The 17,316-nt window shown below is 43.0% G+C and overlaps 1 protein-coding gene across 1 annotated transcript in view; it reads right to left on the reverse strand.

Moving 5' to 3' along the window:
• The window catches only part of TNFAIP8L3 (TNF alpha induced protein 8 like 3), a 44,010-nt gene continuing 32,922 nt past the window's right edge, over window positions 6,229–17,316 (reverse strand). The window contains exon 2 of the mRNA XM_018054193.1: window positions 6,229–7,744. Coding sequence (XP_017909682.1) covers window positions 7,182–7,744 — 563 coding nt within the window. The 3' untranslated portion in view covers window positions 6,229–7,181. The remainder of the gene's footprint in view (window positions 7,745–17,316) is intronic.

A 17,316-nucleotide genomic window follows, 5' to 3' on the forward strand; every position in this document is an offset into this window, starting at 1 on the left:
AGTCTTCTGCATTTTTTGATCAGATTATTTGTTTTTTCAGTATTGAGTTGTATGAGCTGTTTGTAGGTTTTGAATATTAACCCCTAGTTGGTCTCATCATTTGCAAATATTTTCTCTTATTCCATAGATTGTCTTTTCATTTTGTTGATGGTTTCCTTTGCTGTGCAAAAGCTTGTAAGTTTGATTATGTCCCATTTGTTTGTTTTCGCTTTTAATTCTTTTGCCTTGGGAGACTAATCTAAGAAAATGTCGCTATAATTTATGTCAGATAATGTTTTGCCTATGTTCTCTTCTAGCAGTTTTATGATGTCATGTCTTATATTTAGGTCTTTAAACCATTCTGAGTTTATTTTTGTATACAGTGTGAGGGAGTATTTCAATTTCATTGATTTACACATAGCTGTCTAGTTTTCCCAACCCCACTTGTTGAAGAGATTGTCTTTTCTCCATTGTATATTCTTCTCCCCTTTGCTGTAGATTGACTGACTATGGGTACCTGGGTTTATTTTGGGCTGTCTGTTTTGTTCCATTGAACTCTATGTGTTTGTCAATACCACACTACTTTGGTTACTGTAGCTTTGTAGCGTAGTCTGAAATCTGGAAGGGATAGGCCTCCATCTTTGTTCTTTTTCATCAGGATTTCTTTGGCAATTCTGGGCTTTTAATGGTCCTATATAAAATTTCAGGATTATTTATTCTAGTGCTGTGAAAAATGTTATGGGTATATTAACAGGGATTACATTAAATTGGTAGATTGCTTTTAGTAATATGGCCATTTCAACAATATTAATTCTTCCAATCCAAGAACATGGAATATTTTCCCATTTCTTTGAATCATCTTCAATTTTTTATAAGTGGTTTATCGGTTTTAGCCTATAGGTCTTTCGCCTTCTTGGTTAGATTTATTCCTAGTGTTTTGGTTTTATTTTTAAGCTATTTGAAATGAGATTAAAAAAAAAAGCCTTCTAACACAAAGGTCTTGAAGGGGTTCATTGATATGTCATCTCTCGTCCATTTGGAAGTATTATTTCATTTAAATCATGAATAACTTCTCTTCTAAGAAACCTACAGTACAGAAATGTCCAGAGCGTCTTCCCTTCTGTGGTGCTCAGAATGTGAAATTTTGGAGCTAGAAGGATTCTTGGAGATTTTGTGCAATGGTCTGCTTTTACAGTTGAGGAAACTGAGGCCCAGAGAGGTGAAGTATAAAGAAATCACCAGGTATTGGGCAAGGTGAGACTCAACCTCCTGACTCATGGCTGATTTCATGTTCTATACTTTCTGCTGCCTATGAAAGCAGAAAAGAAAACCCAAAATATCCATCTTCCCAGCCTTCCCCATTCCAGACTCAACAATCTGTTTCTAAAATCAAGTTGTAACTGTTTTTGAATCACAGAGCAGGGGCAGCCCCATCCCATCACTGAGGCAATGTGACCCTCTTGGCAGGGATGCTGTTGCTGTAAGGGGTGGGTGGAGCCCAATTACTCCCCAGGGAACAGCCCGCAAGCTCTTCCTTCGCAAGTGAAGAGGCCTCTTCTCTCCCTCCATAATGTAGTCTAATTGTGGCTTCCCTGCTAGCCTCTTGCTCTGTGCCAAGCTCTGGCTCCTACCCAGCTCCTCTTAAGGCAGAGCCAAACCCCAGACTCCCTTGTCCCAGGAGCTGGTCCAGAAAAGTCTTATAGTCTGCAAGAAGGAGCTCTATACCACAGCCTGGGGGGGTTTGGCCACCCAAGCTCTGGCTTCCTGGGTAAGTGTACAGGACTCCTCCTCTGTACAGAGACCTGCCCCAGCTCAGCAAACAAAGGACAAGGTGGAGGAAGGATAGGTTAGTCGTGGCACTGAGGAATATAGGAATATTGACTGTACCACTATACCAGTATACTGAGAATATACCCCTGCTGGAGAGAGGGGTGAGAGCGCTTGCTCTGGCTTACCACTCTTTCTTCTGAGACTGGGAGGAATTCTGAGTGTCACGTGCCTTGAGTTCAGACAAGGAATAAGTCCCTGGGATCCTGGGACCATGTGTCTGATAGCTAGGCCTCTGCACGCTGCAGGTACTGCTGGAACTGGGAGGATGTGAACAGGTGCAGGTGACTTCTCTTCTTCCCAAAGAGGCTTTGCAGGTTTTCTCCACTCTTCCCTTCCTTGGAAAGAGCAGTACCTGGTGTGTCCAGTGATGGCCTCTCTTGTGTCTTTGAGATTTATTATCAGAGTTGCCAGGATGGGTTGGTTAATTCTTTGATTATTTATGGTAGCTTTTTCTGGCCAGTTTTCAAAGGGCAGGCAGGACATGTGGGATCCCGCCTTTTCCTGCAGAAGGCCTATGTATCCTCCAGACACAGGTTCACCTCTCAGTCTTTGAGTCCCCACAAATGAGTCTCCATCAAGGGTAAGGTAACATTCATTCATTCTCTGCAAGCCTATATTTTTGTAGGCTTTAGCAACATTTCTCAAAATGGAGAACCCATGGATGTCTAAGCTATGCCTGCAGACCCTTGGGGATGCTCAGGCCTAGTTAGAGAAACACATTAAGTTAAATTGTTTTCTTTCATTTGGGTTGATCAATCAGCATGAACAATATTGTAAACACAAAGAGAAACTCGGACCCTGAAGGAAGATCGTACTACCTGACTATAAGGTAGTTTTCCATGACTCAGAAGGTACTGGGGCTAATAGTGATTTTTTTTTTTTAAGTTGTCAAAATGAGACAAAAATTTAAAAATCCCTTTTTAGAATTAATGGAACTTTACCCCCTCCAGACCACTCCTGCTTCCCCAGGACTTTCATGGGTTTCCAGATGCTATTTTAAGGAAAAGGATTGTGGAAGAGTCTTTCCCCTATCCAGCAAGACCTCCCTCTGCAGCAAGAGCAAGAGATGGCCTGGCTGGGGCTTTGATCCCATAGCAGGGTCAGACTAAACAAAGGTTACCCACTGACCACACAGTTCTGAGTTGAGAGGGCCTTGGAAACCCTTTCTCCCAAGGCCATCTGATTTGTGACTGTATTGTCAACACCCCATTCCATTACTAGACACAGTTCACAGTTCAGTTGCTCAGTGATGTCTGACTCTTTGTGACCCCATGGACTGCATCATGCCAGGCTTCCCTGTCCATCACCAACTCCTGGAGTTTGCTCAAATTCATGTCTGTTGAGTCAGTGATGCCATCTAACCATCTCATCCTTCATCATCCCCTTCTCCTGCCTTCAATCTTTCCCAGCATCAGGGCCTTTTCCAAGGAGTCAGTTATTTGCATCAGGTGGCCACAGTATTGGAGTTTCAACTTCAGCATCAGTCCTTCCAATGAATGTTCAGGACTGATTTCCTTTAGGATGAACTGGTTGGATCTCCTTGCAGTCCAAGCTAGACATTTCCTATTAATGCACAGTCTTTGCATCCCAGAGTTGGTCTAGAATTTTTACTAACTGGTTTTGCTCTTGACATCTAGGACCATGTTGATTTTTAAAAGCCCCCAGAATATTGGGGACCAGGGTATATAGGCCTTATCTGAGCTCCTTTTTTAATATATGGATGCAAGAAGTTCATTGTAGCAGACAGTGAATGTACTGATTTGCCCCTGAAAATGCACAGATGGGTGAAATGGGAATTTGGAGAAGAAGCACAGATGGAGAAATCTTTTCATTTTGATTTGTCACTGAGCAGAGACCTGGAGTTGCTGAGGGTGTCAAGACTCACAGATGCAAACACAGGGAGGAAGAGTGATACAGACACATTGCAGGCACAGCTGGCAGGGAATGTGTTTCTGTAGGATTCAGACACATGAAGAAGGATACAAGCAGGTGTGGGATGGACACTTCAGCACAAACTCCTGGTGTCCTCCCGTGGGGACACAACTGAGTGCCATGAGATGGATAAAGACTCAGTGATGTCTCCAGATGAAAAACTGCTGTTTCCTGTCTCTGCCCTTGATGTGCCAGGCATTTCTCTCTGAATTTTGCCTGGGACTTGATAAAGTGAGTGTTTTAGTACAGTTGCTTCTCTTGAAATCAGTTTTCTTTAGGGTGCCACCTAAATGTAGATATCATAACTTTGCTTTTGTGGGTTCTCGTTATTAAAAGTTTAATACAGAGTTCTGAGCACAAGGGCTTCCCTGATAGCTCAGCTGGTAAAGATCCGTCTGCAATGCAGGAGACCCTGGTTCATATCACGGGTTGGGAAGATCTGCTGAAGAAAGGATAGGCTACCACCCACTCAAGTATTCTTGGGCTTTGGTTGTGGCTCAGCTGATAAAGAATCTGCCTTCAATGTGGGAGACCTGTGTTTGATCTCTGGGTTGGGAAGATCCCCTGGAGAATGGAAAGGCTACCACTCTAGTATTCTGGCCTAGAGAATTCCATCGACTATACAGTCCATGGGGTTGCAAAGAGTCGGACACGACTGAGTGACTTTCACTTTCTGAGCACAAAAGTTACATCTAAAGAGTCTTGTTTTTAAAATCATCTGCTGGTCTCTGTCACATTGTTTTCAACCAAAATGGCTTTCTAGGGGCACTAAGTGACGTGGTTAGAGTCGTCAGATAAACCAGTAATGAGATTCCTTGGCCACTAGATTGTTATGTAAAATATTGAAAATGTGTAGCTTTTTAGTTGGTTGATGAAATTCACTCATCACTTGAATTTACATGCCAGTGGTGTGTTTGAAAGGTGTACTGGGGACGGAGGGTAGGCATTGACTATTTTTAGAGGTGTGGTGGGTTACTTATGCCTGGGTTGCTCAGCTCCCTGGGCTATTGTTGATAATGTGGAAACACACCCCACTGGCCTCGAGGTAGAGTGCCCCTTGCTTGGCTGCCTCAGTGGGGAAGCTGGAGGTGGTAGAATGTTTTGGTCCACACTGTATTGTGCTTGCTGAGATCTGGTCGTGGAACTGCTGATCCTTTTCTGACCAGCACAAGGAGGACCCCTCCTTCTGAGGCTGGTGGCTCAGAACCTGCTCAGCTCTGCTGTGCCCCTACCATGCTGTGACATATGGAGAGGGGAGAACCTGCAGTCCTCTGTGACTGGGGATCCTGCCTTCTTTCCCTGCTGTCTCAGATGAAGAGGAGACAGTTCTACCTATTCCTTTGGCAGGGTTGAGCTCTCTGGGTAGGTAGGTCCACCTACTTAGCAAAAAAGAACCTGCTTCTAGAACCACCCGTCATATTAGCATGCGGTGCTTAATCAGACGAGTACACCAAGGCAGTCATGGAGGGCAATATGTGAAAATTTGGCTAGTGCTGGGCTGCTTGCTGCCTAGTTGGCAGGTGGGCAGGAAGGAGCCTGTCACCTGCAGCTTCCATTGTGCTGTGCTTAGTTGCTCAGTCATGTCCGACTCTTTGTGACCCCATGGACTGTAGCCCGCCAAGGTCCTCTGTCCATGGGATTCTCCAGGCAAGAATACTGGAGTGGGTTGCCATGCCCTCCTCCAGGGAACCTTCCTGATGCAGGGATTGAACCCAGGTCTCCTGCATTGCAGGATTCTTTACCGACTGAGCCTCCAGGGAAGCCCTTCCACTGGCACTGCCTAAATGACCAATGGCTTCCCCAGCCCAAATGTGCACAGGCCATCACTGTTTGGTCCTTGGACTATGAAGAGGGTCTGAGCCACGTTTGTCAAACAGGAAGACAGGGGCTGACTTACCTATTCCCTATTACCCAGTAGACATCTTTTCTATGAACAAATTTTGAGTGCTGGTGGCTGAAGAACTTAACCGGATGCTTTATACTGATGTTGACATGGGAGCCAGTTGGGGTTGAATGGCCACAGTAGGTTCAGCTGCCATCTTTTCACACTCGCCCACAAACCATCTCTTGATGCTCTTGCCAGGGAGAGGCCATGGGATGGGCATGAATCATGGAGCTTGAGCTAATGTAGTATTTTTGCATTATTATCAGATACCAGAGAAGCATAACAGGACAGAGGTGATGCTGGATGGGCAAGTCTCTTAAGGTGATGTCCTCCAGACAACATTATAAAGCATTAAATACTTTGTGTGAATGTGAGGATTTAAGACACACGGGGAAGGAGGTCACAATGTGCATAACTAGCTCCCCACTGAGCAGGGGCACAGCTCTCAGCCTATACCTGCTCCCCCAGGGGCTACTTTCCCTTAGGGTCTGAGTGCAAAGCTCTTACTCTTTATTTTCTTCCTCCTTTCAATCCCATCATTCTTAACACTGTACCAAACTCCAAGGAATTTGATTTTTGAATCACAACTCAAAAACATCTTGTTTGAAGGATAATTCCAATTTATTAACAAACCAGAATAAACAGCACAAAATGACTGTGAAAGACTAAGAAAGACAGACAGGGGTTCATTCAGCCCAACTCTCCTGTGCATGCAGGGATAAACCTTCCCTGTGCCTCTTTGATGGTGCCCCTTAGATGGGGAAGGCCCGTCCTGCAGGAGCAGGGTGAGCACAGTTCTTCTCTGCTTCTTCCTCATGGGTGGGAGACTCTCTCTCTACTCCCCTACCCCCCAGAAAGCTCCCCCCCTGCAGGACCATAAACCTGCACATCTAAGACTTGAAAAACATTTTTCCACTTTGCTGCTATACTTTTTCACACCTTTGGATTCATTTTTATGAATGAAATTGTGTGTTTGAAACAGCGCATCTCGACACAGATTGCAAACCCAGCCTGTTAGAAACTATTGTTCTTTCCTCCACTGCCTGATAGTCTAGATCCAGGTTGGTCTCCACAACATGCCAAAGAGAAACTAGTAAGACCTCACATTAGAGTTATTAAAAGCATGAACATAGTCTCACTTGATCCTCACAGCAACCCTGGGAGGTAGGCATGTAGGCACAGTGGTTCCAGGATCCAGAGAACAAAGTCATAACTGATGGAGTGGGAACCAAATCTGTGTACTCTGACCCCTGGTCCAGGGCTGCTTCCACTCCACAAGGTGAACTGGGCCCACCCTGGTGAGCAGGGTGGCTTTTCTGCTCAGGAGAGAGAAGACGTCCTTTGGGCTTGCAAACAAAGGAGATTTTAAGTACATACCTCAGCAGATAGCTCAGAGGATAAACACACCTGAGCTCAATCTAGCATCAACATCAGAGGGATGAACAAAACAGACAGGCATCTTTGACAAGGGTTTCTTCTTGTTTCCTGATTCTCATGTGGAACACGCTGGGTGCCATGACATGAATGCAGTGAAGTCCAGGAGGAGAGAAGGCATTCAAAGGACTTTTTCATCTATCAGTTTATTGATTCCCTCGCAGATCTTCTTGAGGTTGGGCCTACAGTCTCCATCGAGGCTATAAAGGGTGGAGAGGAACTCCACATCGGCAAAGTGGTTGAAGACATGATTGATGCGCCCGTGGGTCCTGGGTGTGAGGTGTCGCTGCACCAGTTCATGCACCAGGTCCTTGCACTCATGTAGGAGCTTGGAGAGCACGTTTCGATCGAAGGTGTATTCCACCTCATAGAAGCTGACGATGGTCATGGCAGTCTGGTTCAGCTTCTTCCTAAACTTCTCCACTATCACAACTTCCTCTGGGCTGAACTGGTTGTTCCGGTAGAGGATCCCGATTTTGATTGCCACCTTGATTAAGTCTTTCATGATCTTGTGGGCTTCCTTTTTGTTATGTATGTGCTCTTTGGTGACTTTGTAGAGCTCATCAAAGATCTCGCTGCTGGTATCATCAATCAGCATGTTGGCCACAGTTTTGCTGGCTATTTTGCTCAGAATCTTCTTCTGGGCTTGAAGGGCAAGGTTCTTTGAACTAAAAACATCAGGACCTATGGTAAGAAAAGAAATAAAAGTTATATAAATAGGAGAACCTTTGATTAGGTTTCTACAAGTGAAATATACTAACTTGAACTTTACATTCTTAGGGCAAAAATTCATGCCTTCATAACCCATGACTCTTTTATGAAACCCTACCCTAGTCTGGTTACTTCACTGTCCTTGCCACATGATATGCCTGTTTACCTTCTTGAACCTTTTAAATTGTCCTTTTTCCTTTCTGGACATGGTCTTCTCATGCCCAGGCCAGATCTCATCCTTTTGACCTACTTCATGCAGAAAACGTCCTTGAATCTATTTGTTCATGGAGAACTCTCTACAATAATTATTGTAATGAAAACCATTCAATTTTGCAAATTTACAGGAGGAAATTATTGCTTAGTGATAAGAATGTAGCACCAGTGCCAACCCCATTCCTAGGACAGACCTGGGTGGTTGATCATGGGAGTGTTTTTTGACTGAGTCTTAGAATCCATATTCATTGAGTCTAAGATGTATTTTTTTCACATTTGATATCTTGGAATTAGTGATCTATCTTATAGTCACTGTTGCCAGGTGGTAGTTGTGTTGTGGTTGCATTACCTGTGTGTACATCAATTTACACAATAGGAGACAGGGATTTGAAATAAAAATCATGAGTACTCTTGAAAGAAATGTTGCCTCACCAATGCTCTTGATGACAGAGAACTACACTGTGTGGGAAACACAGACATCAATGCTCCGAGCAAAGATGCTTCTGCCAAGTAGTACCCTGAATGTGAGGAAATGTAGAAAAACCAAACCCAGTTTATTTCCCATACTTTCCACTTTATGAATGAATGAGAACAATATATGTTAAAGGAAATAACACTATGTATAAGTAAGTCTAAAAAGAATCTTCTAATAAGAAGTTGGACACAAAACTCTAAGCAGTAAGAAAGGAATCATTTGTAATTTAATTGGAAACATTTTCTTCTTTCTTAAGAGCATATAAAATGGCCTCTTATAATTGATGGGGTCTTAGACTGGATGGAATACTCCATGAAGTTACCAGTTAGCTGAAACTGCTATATGAAATGAAACCCATTGGCCATCTTCATTCAACAGTATGTATGTGTATCATTCTTATCCTCCCAAGGAGAGTCAGGTTGCCTGAGGACAGAGATAGCATCTCCCACAGCACCTAGCTAAGTCCTGGGCACAGGGATGGAATGGCATTTGTTAAGTTAAATGCTAGAGAAATTCTGCAGAATAAATTTCCCTTTGAGAACTGAGGGCCCTCTAGGATCCCAGGAGTTCTTTTCCAGCACTCTGTGGCTACATGGAAGTGACAGGCAGCATGGACAGACAGATGGCCACACACACCAGCTTTTGCAATCCTCTCAGGCCCCTCCTCATCTCAATCCCACCCCCTCTGCTCACCCTGGATTCATCCCTCAATGGAATGCTATTAATCCCTGGGTGCATAAGCCTCACAAACACGGACTCAGTAAATACTCAAACACGATTCAGACACAGGCTCCAGCTCTTCCTCCACCCGTATGCTCCCTCATGGACTGGCTCCTTCCCTCCCAGCTCAGTCCTGGGTTTTCCCAGGACAGCTACTCCTGCTCATGGAGCTCTTCCAGCTGTCAGTCCCAGGGGCATGGCCTGGAGTGGGGTCACTAAAGTGGGATCAGTAGAACTAAAGAAGCAGGCACCATGGGTCTCCCACGGCCCCAGGAGGCTCTCCTGAACGTCTGAGAACATAGATTCTTCAAGTAACTTCAGAGCAAGTGACCCTGACACAGCCAGGATTTTCCCTTCAGCCTCAGTATGAAGGGAAGAAACATCAATTTTTGACTTTTCCTTACTGTGAGATTAATGCCCTTCCAGAGCTGGAGACAAATAATATTCCTGCCCAGTCCGATCATCTACCATGGTCATCAGACCTTTGTGTAGATAACCTTTGTTCCCAAAACATCACATTCCTCCTCCCCATACAAATATTTACCAGCATTAAGGATATTTAAAAGATTGTGCTGCATGCTTTGAAGTCAATTCCACAGGAGAAACTTAAAGAGTTTTAAGCTTTGGCTCTGTCACCGAAATAACTGTTTGCCTCCCTAGATGGTTATTCTGTTGGGCAACAATGGAATCCAGATTCATCTGTTTTGGAATATCAAAAAACGAGTCATCTCTTTGTAGACACAATTCCCCAAACTTGAGAAGATATTTGAAGAGGCACTGTAGAAATGCAGCACAGAAGCAACTGACCAACTATGTGTCTGCTGAAATATAAGCTCTATGGGAGCAGGAGTTTGTGTCCAAGCCCCACTGGACTCAGTGGGCCCACTGGACCCAGGTGGCCCTTGGCAGCTATTGTTGAATGAGGGAACACTGGCTCTGAGCCAGGCACTTCATGGCTTTACCCCTGAGAACTGTGGGAAGCTGATGTTTTTACCAAGGCTTTCTTGCTAGCCAGATTCCAAAGGGTCATCACACCTTTTGCTCTTCTATCCCCATAAGAATTTTGAAAAGCAAGTACCTCCTTGCATATTTTTTAACTTGACAGGAAGTATTTTTCACCTTGTGATTAAACAGTTATAATTTCAAAGTAGATTACATGTCTAGATATTTTAAATATTGATACTTTAAAATCAATGTGTTAAATTATTCTTTTAAAAGTATCCAGTGTACACAGCGCACACCACAGTGATATAACATCCATTATTGTCCATTTGAAAATGACAGGAGCAAGCTCTTCTTTAAAAATGAGAACTGCTACATTGTTTTTTTTCTACTTAAAATTGTATATCTATGATATCTAGAGAACTTTAACTTAGTATCTGTTTTTATGTTTGAAAATGTTTTATTTGATCAAGCCATCCATAATTCTCTATAACCAAAGGATACATAAAAATTGAAATTGAAATTAAAAGATAATTCTAGTGATCAAAATCTCCAATCCTTAAAAAAATTCCTTAAAAAGTTATCATTCTAATTATTTTGGGTAGAAGTATTAAACTGTTATAAATACTAAATGTAAAAAGTAGTTTTATTGGGCATGTACCTTCAAGTGAGATTAGTAGAGGCACGTCATCACTTTGTTTGACCAGGTTTTGCACCCCAGTGAAATGTATTCATATTTATTCCAATAAGATTCTTCATGGGTGGGAACTCCATGACTGAACCAGTGGAAGGTTCACTGCACTTTGACCTCAGATTGTTGTTCTGACAGTTGAATTTAGAAGAGTATTGAAGTGAGAAAGAGGAGGTGGACTTAGATATCAATTCCCTCAAAACTCTCCTCATGTGCTCATCGCATGGAAAGTTTCTGGACTCTCCATGGTGCACACACCAATTTGAATCCTGCTCTTTTATAAGAGCAGTGTTGCTCCATGAGATGTTAAGTGCTGTTTTCAGAGGAATAGAGTTTCTTTTTTTTTTTTTAAGGTTTTACTCCATAATTATAAAATATTGGTTAAATTTCCTGTGTTGTACAATATATCCTTGTAGCTTATTTTATACATGATAGTCTATATCTGTTAATCCCCCACTCCTATTTTGCCCCTCCTCCTTCCCTCTCCCAAGGAAGAAGGTTACTATGGTAACTGATTGCTTGTTTTCTATATCTGTGAGTCTGCTTCTCTTTTGTTATATTCACTAGTTTGTTGTATTTTTTAGATTCCATGTATAATGGGTATCATACAGTATTTGTCTTTTTCTGACTTATTTTACTTAGCATAATACTCCCTGAATAAAGAATTTCTTGATCAAAAAAGGTTTGGAAAACATTAGGTTAAGCAATATTAAACAGATTTCTTTCCTATGAGACTTTTTTTTTTTAATTTAAAAAATTTTTTTTTATTTTTTAAATTTTAAAATCTTTAATTCTTACATGCGTTCCCAAACATGAACCCCCCTCCCAGCTCCCTCCCCACAACATCTCTCTGGGTCATCCCCATGCACCAGCCCCAAGCATGCTGCACCCTACGTCAGACATGGACTGGCGATTCAATTCTTACATGACAGTATACATGTTAGAATTCCCATTCTCCCAAATCATCCCACCCTCTCCCTCTCCCTCTGAGTCCAATAGTCCATTATACACATCTGTGTCTTTTTTCCTGTCTTGCATACAGGGTCGTCATTGCCATCTTCCTAAATTCCATATATATGTGTTAGTATACTGTATTGGTGTTTTTCTTTCTGGCTTACTTCACTCTGTATAATCAGCTCCAGTTTCATCCATCTCATCAGAACTGATTCAAATGAATTCTTTTTAATGGCTGAGTAATACTCCATTGTGTATATGTACCACAGCTTTCTTATCCATTCATCTGCTGATGGACATCTAGGTTGTTTCCATGTCCTGGCTATTATAAACAGTGCTGCGATGAACATTGGGGTACATGTGTCTCTTTCAATTCTGGTTTCCTCAGTGTGTATGCCCAGCAATGGGATTGCTCGGTTATAAGGTAGTTCTATTTGCAATTTTTTCAGGAATCTCCACACTGTTCTCCATAGTGGCTGTACTAGTTTGCATTCCCACCAACAGTGTAGGAGGGTTCCCTTTACTCCACACCCTCTCCAGCATTTATTGCTTGCAGATTTTTGGATCGCAGCCATTCTGACTGGTGTGAAGTGGTACCTCATTGTGGTTTTGATTTGCATTTCTCTGATAATGAGTGATGTTGAGCATCTTTTCATGTGTTTGTTAGCCATCCGTATGTCTTCTTTGGAGAAATGTCTATTTAGTTCTTTGGCCCATTTTTTGATTGGGTCGTTTATTTTTCTGGAATTGAGCTGCAGAAGTTGCTTGTATATTTTTGAGATTAGTTGTTTGTCAAATATTTCTTTAATACATTAAGGTGTTTTATCAGCTGTCAGAGAGGGGTGGGTATAATTGGTAGAATAATGACCCCCTCCAAATGTCCACATCCTAGTCTTGGAATCTGTGCATGTACTACCTTACCGGGTAAAACAGACTTCATAGATATGACTAAGTTAAGAATTTGGAGATGGAGAAATTATCCCGGATTAGCCAGTAAGCCTGATGCAATTACGAGACTCTTTATAAGTGAAAGAGGGAGAGAGAGTCAAAAAAAGACTTGATGATGGGGCCAGAGGATCAAAGGGATGTAATGTCTGGCTTCAAAGATGGGAGAGAGAACTGCATCAGCCAAGGAACACAGGCGGCCTCTAGAAGTTGAAATGGGCAAGGGAACAGATTACCCCCTAGAGCCTTCAGAAAAAATGCAGCCCTGCTGACATATTGGTTTTCAGAGCTATAAAATTCATTCAGGATGTCTGATCTCCAAAGCTGTGTGACGATAAATTTATATAGTCTTCTATCACTAAGTTTGTGGTAATTTTTTACAGCAGCTGTAGAAACTAATTCAGGTGAGTAGAGTGTGGAAATGTTCTTGTTTAGTCACAAAGTTCTATCACTCTTTTGATCCCATGGACTCATTAGGCTCCTCTGTCCACTGGACTTTCCAGGCAAGAATACTGGAGTGGGTTGCCATTTCCTTCTCTAGGGCATCTTCCCAACCCAGTGATTGAACCCATGTCTCCTGCTTGGCAGGTGGATTCTTTATCACTTTAGCCACTAAGGAAGCCCAGAGTGTGGTAAAGCACTTCCCAGTTTTATCTAGTTACCAAACTCTGTGTTTTGAGTAGAGTGACCAACTGCCCTGAGTTGTCAGGACTTAGGGGTTTCCTGTATGGTGAACTTCTGGTGTTAAATTTGAAAAGCCCAGGCAAATTGGGACAAGTTGGTTACCCTCTTCCTGAGCCACTAATGATACATAGATCATTGACCTAAAAAATGAAGAACAATGTTGAAGTTGCTATCATCCAGCAGGGTAAGATGCTTACTCTTGTTGCCACACATACCACACTTCTCTACTTGCTTTTTAATTCTAGAGTCAATCTTGATCTTTTTTGGTCTCTTTTGGGCCAAGGTTTCTTTTGTCCCTTGGTTTCTCTGCAATTACTGAGCATTTACTCTTTGTTCAACTCTGTAGAAGTGCTGTGGGGGACGTCCTTCCCTCTTTCCCCAATATTTAATTGGGTCCTACTCTGAATATGGTCCTGCAGGGAGGCAGGGTAGAGACAAATGAAAGAAAATACTTTAACACATGAAGCAGCCCAAATTGGCACGAGAGAGAACAGGTGGTCGAAGCTCTGGGCTCTGAAGGTGGACTTGAATGTGGATAGGTGGGGATGGCTACAATATCAGGAGGTGGTTTCTAAAGTCATCGAAATAGGCCAGCAATTTCCTCCAAATCACAAAGGCCTTGGGTGGTTTCCCACATATGTTCTCAGCAATTTCTCTTGTAAAAGAACATGTTATTTACCTACAAAGGGACTTGTGGTACAAGCTTCTATGCTGAGCCCTCAGGAGGGTCACAGGTATTGACTCTCTGAAGCCTAACAATCAAGAGGCTAGAGCAGAGGGATTACGGATCATCGAATTATGAGAGAAGCTTTAAGAAAAAACAGCAACCAAGCAGATTCCCACACTCTACTCCAAACTGTCAGTACTAAAATCTTTAGAAGGAGGGCCAGCAATCACAAGCTCTCTAACGTTTAGCATGATTCCAACCTACTGAAGATAGGACCCACCAATCACGGCACGCCCCAACATGTATCTTACTTCCAGAACACTGGTCCTGTCAGATGTTGCAGGGGAGAGGATTTCGTGGTCAGCTAAATGAGTTTGTAGATGACTATATATTGTGGCTGGCTTTTGATGTTGTGCCACACTAGACAGCTTATTAAAGGCTCTGAAAAGTCCTGAAGTAAAGATAACTGTGTAGTTTTATTATTTATTTGATGAAATAGCATCAAGACACCAATCTGGTCCACTCTAACAACTCCCAGGGGGAGGGCTGGAGAGCTAATACTCTTTCCAACAGGCACACGATTCAGCGGAGAGTGTGTGCACCAAGGGAGGGCTTGGGGGTGGGGGGGCAGATTTTTTTTTCAATTTATTTTTAATTGGAGGTTAACTGCTTTGGGACAGACTTTTTGCATGTGGAAATCTTGGACTTGTTTCCTTCCACCCATCCTTCTGTCTCCGTCTCTTGCAGAGGGACCATGTTGGCGACTCACCAGGGAGAAGCACTGCAGACTGAGAGGAAGAGCGTGAACTTTGGAAGCCAAGGTCAGGAGTGCCCTGGGAATACCTGGGAAAACAGGTCAAACTAGTGTGCATGTGTTTGGGGGAAACACCAAGAAGATCTAGGCTAGGTCATGGCAAAAACTATTCTCTTTTTCCTTCATATAAGCCTTAAAAAGGCTCTTTTAGGCAGTGACAATTCTCTTAACTACATTTAAACAACAGTACCCATTCCCCAGCCATGAAAAGTAATGGATTGTTTACAGTACCTGAGAATGTCTGAGAATGGAAATAGAAAGGTGATTATGCAGCTTGTGTGACTAGCACAAGGAGATGAGACTGAGAAAGCTGCAAAGTCCATCCTTGTAGAAAAAAACAAGAGCTTCCTTAAACCAAGATTGATGAAGGCACTCAAATAAAAAGATTATGAAGTCAGTGCTCTGAGAATAAGCAACCTTGGACCACTACAAGGAAAGGAAAAATACCAGAACTCTGTTGGGAGAATAGTGTGGCAAAGGGAATGAACTAGTTTGAAGAGAGAATGCAAAAGGTAATTTGAGTGGACCCTTTACTGCATGGAAAAGTGTTGGGGCCAGCCTGAGCTGATGCTTCTATAAATGATGTTTAGCTGTAGCACAAGTGATGTTTCCATGTTTGTAGAAACACTAAGCTCTCCTGGATGGTGAAATGCCAAGCTGGTGGTGATAAACAGCAGGAAGGGTGAGTGGGCAGAAAAGAGGCAGATGAGCTTCAGCATGGTAAGAGCAAGGTGATACATTCTGGGAAAAATAAATGACGGTTATGAAAGATGACAGGCTCTCAGCTGTCAGCTACAGCCCAGAGAAGAACTCTTGAGCATCAACCCAGGATGTGCTGTGGCAGAGAGGGGCTGGGGGACAGACTCGGCTCTTTTCTTCTTACTCTCAGGACCTTGTAACTTCTCTACCTCTGATTAAAGAGTGTGTGTAAAACATATATGGCTGTGTGGATAGCTGTGTCAAAATTATAAAATTATCTGTAATAGCCAGCACTCACACGATCTCACTTCACTTCTGTAAATAGCTTAGGAAAATGGCAAGGAAGACAGTAGGCTAAAAATTGTTAAGTAGAAGTTAGGGGTGGAGAGGGGTACCATGAGAAAAACAATCTGTGGTGCTTAATAAGCACCATCTGTCAAAGTAGGAGGCCCAGAGTACAAGGAAGGGGGGAGGGGAGTCCCCAGGGCACGAGCAGGGGTAAGACCTGGGCAGAGGGTGATCTGTGATTGTCCAGGTTTCTGGCGCTCAGTCACTTTCACTTCACTGGGTTTTTGTTTTGTTTTGTTTGCTTTATTTGAGTGTAGTTGATTTACAATGCTGTGTTAGTTTCAGGTGTACAGCAAAGTGAATCAGTTACCCATATACATATGGCCAATCTTTTTTTAGATTCTTTTCTCATATAGGTCATTACAGAGTACTGAGTAGAGTTCCTTGTGCTTTACAGTAGGTCCTTATTAGTTATATATTTTATATATAATAGTGTGTCTATGTCAATCCCAAGCTCCTAATTTAGCTGTTGGAAATAAAGTTTGAGCAAGTCTCCTTGAGATGGAGCAGCCCGACAAACTACTCTGAATGTGAACTTTCATGATGAGCACCCATCTTCTGCTCACCTGCACAGGCACCCAGAAAAGCTGATTATACTAGTCATGTTCTCCTGCCTTGAGGACAGAGCCCCTGGGCTCACCCCTGTGTGCCTGCATGCTCAGTAGCTCAGTCATGTTCAACTCTTTGCTACCCCATGGACTGTGGCCCACCAAACACTCCTGTCCATGGGATTTTCCAGGCAAGAATACTGGAGCAGGTTGTCATTTCCTCCTCCAGGGGATCTTCCTGACCCAGGGATCAAACCCGCATCTCCTGCATCTCCTGTACTGGCAGGCAGATTCTTCACAACTTGAGCCACCTGGGAGGCCCATGAGAAGACTCAAGGTCTCCAAATTTCCACCACCTGCAAAAAGAAGCAAGCAGCCTGTGGGTCCTGTGGGTGAGTCACCATGGCTTGGAAGGGCAGCAGCCTCCACCAGGCACCATGAAGGGGTGTGAAAAATGAGAACATTAGAATTTTATTTCTGATTCCTTATTTTCTAATGAGATAGATTAAGCTTTACTAATATTTAACATTCAGGCTGACCCTGGGACCCACCGGTGTGTGGCAGTCTAAGAAAAGAGGAGAAGATCCCTCTATTCCCCAGGGGGTGGGGAAGTATTTAGTGTGTGTCTCTATTTCTTTGTTCCATTTCAGCAGTTTTGGCTTATTTTGGCATATGTTTATGTGTGCTTGGTTAAATAGACTTACTGCTTATATTATTTAGTTCTGACTAAACTAACCATTCAGAGAAGGCAATGGCACCCCACTCCAGTACTCTTACCTGGAAAATCCCATGGACGGAGGAGCCTCGTAGGCTGCAGTCTGTGGGGTCGCTAAGAGTAGGACACA

Source organism: Capra hircus, chromosome 10 (genome assembly GCF_001704415.2).
Source record: "Capra hircus breed San Clemente chromosome 10, ASM170441v1, whole genome shotgun sequence".
Classification (NCBI taxonomy): Eukaryota; Metazoa; Chordata; class Mammalia; order Artiodactyla; family Bovidae; genus Capra; species Capra hircus.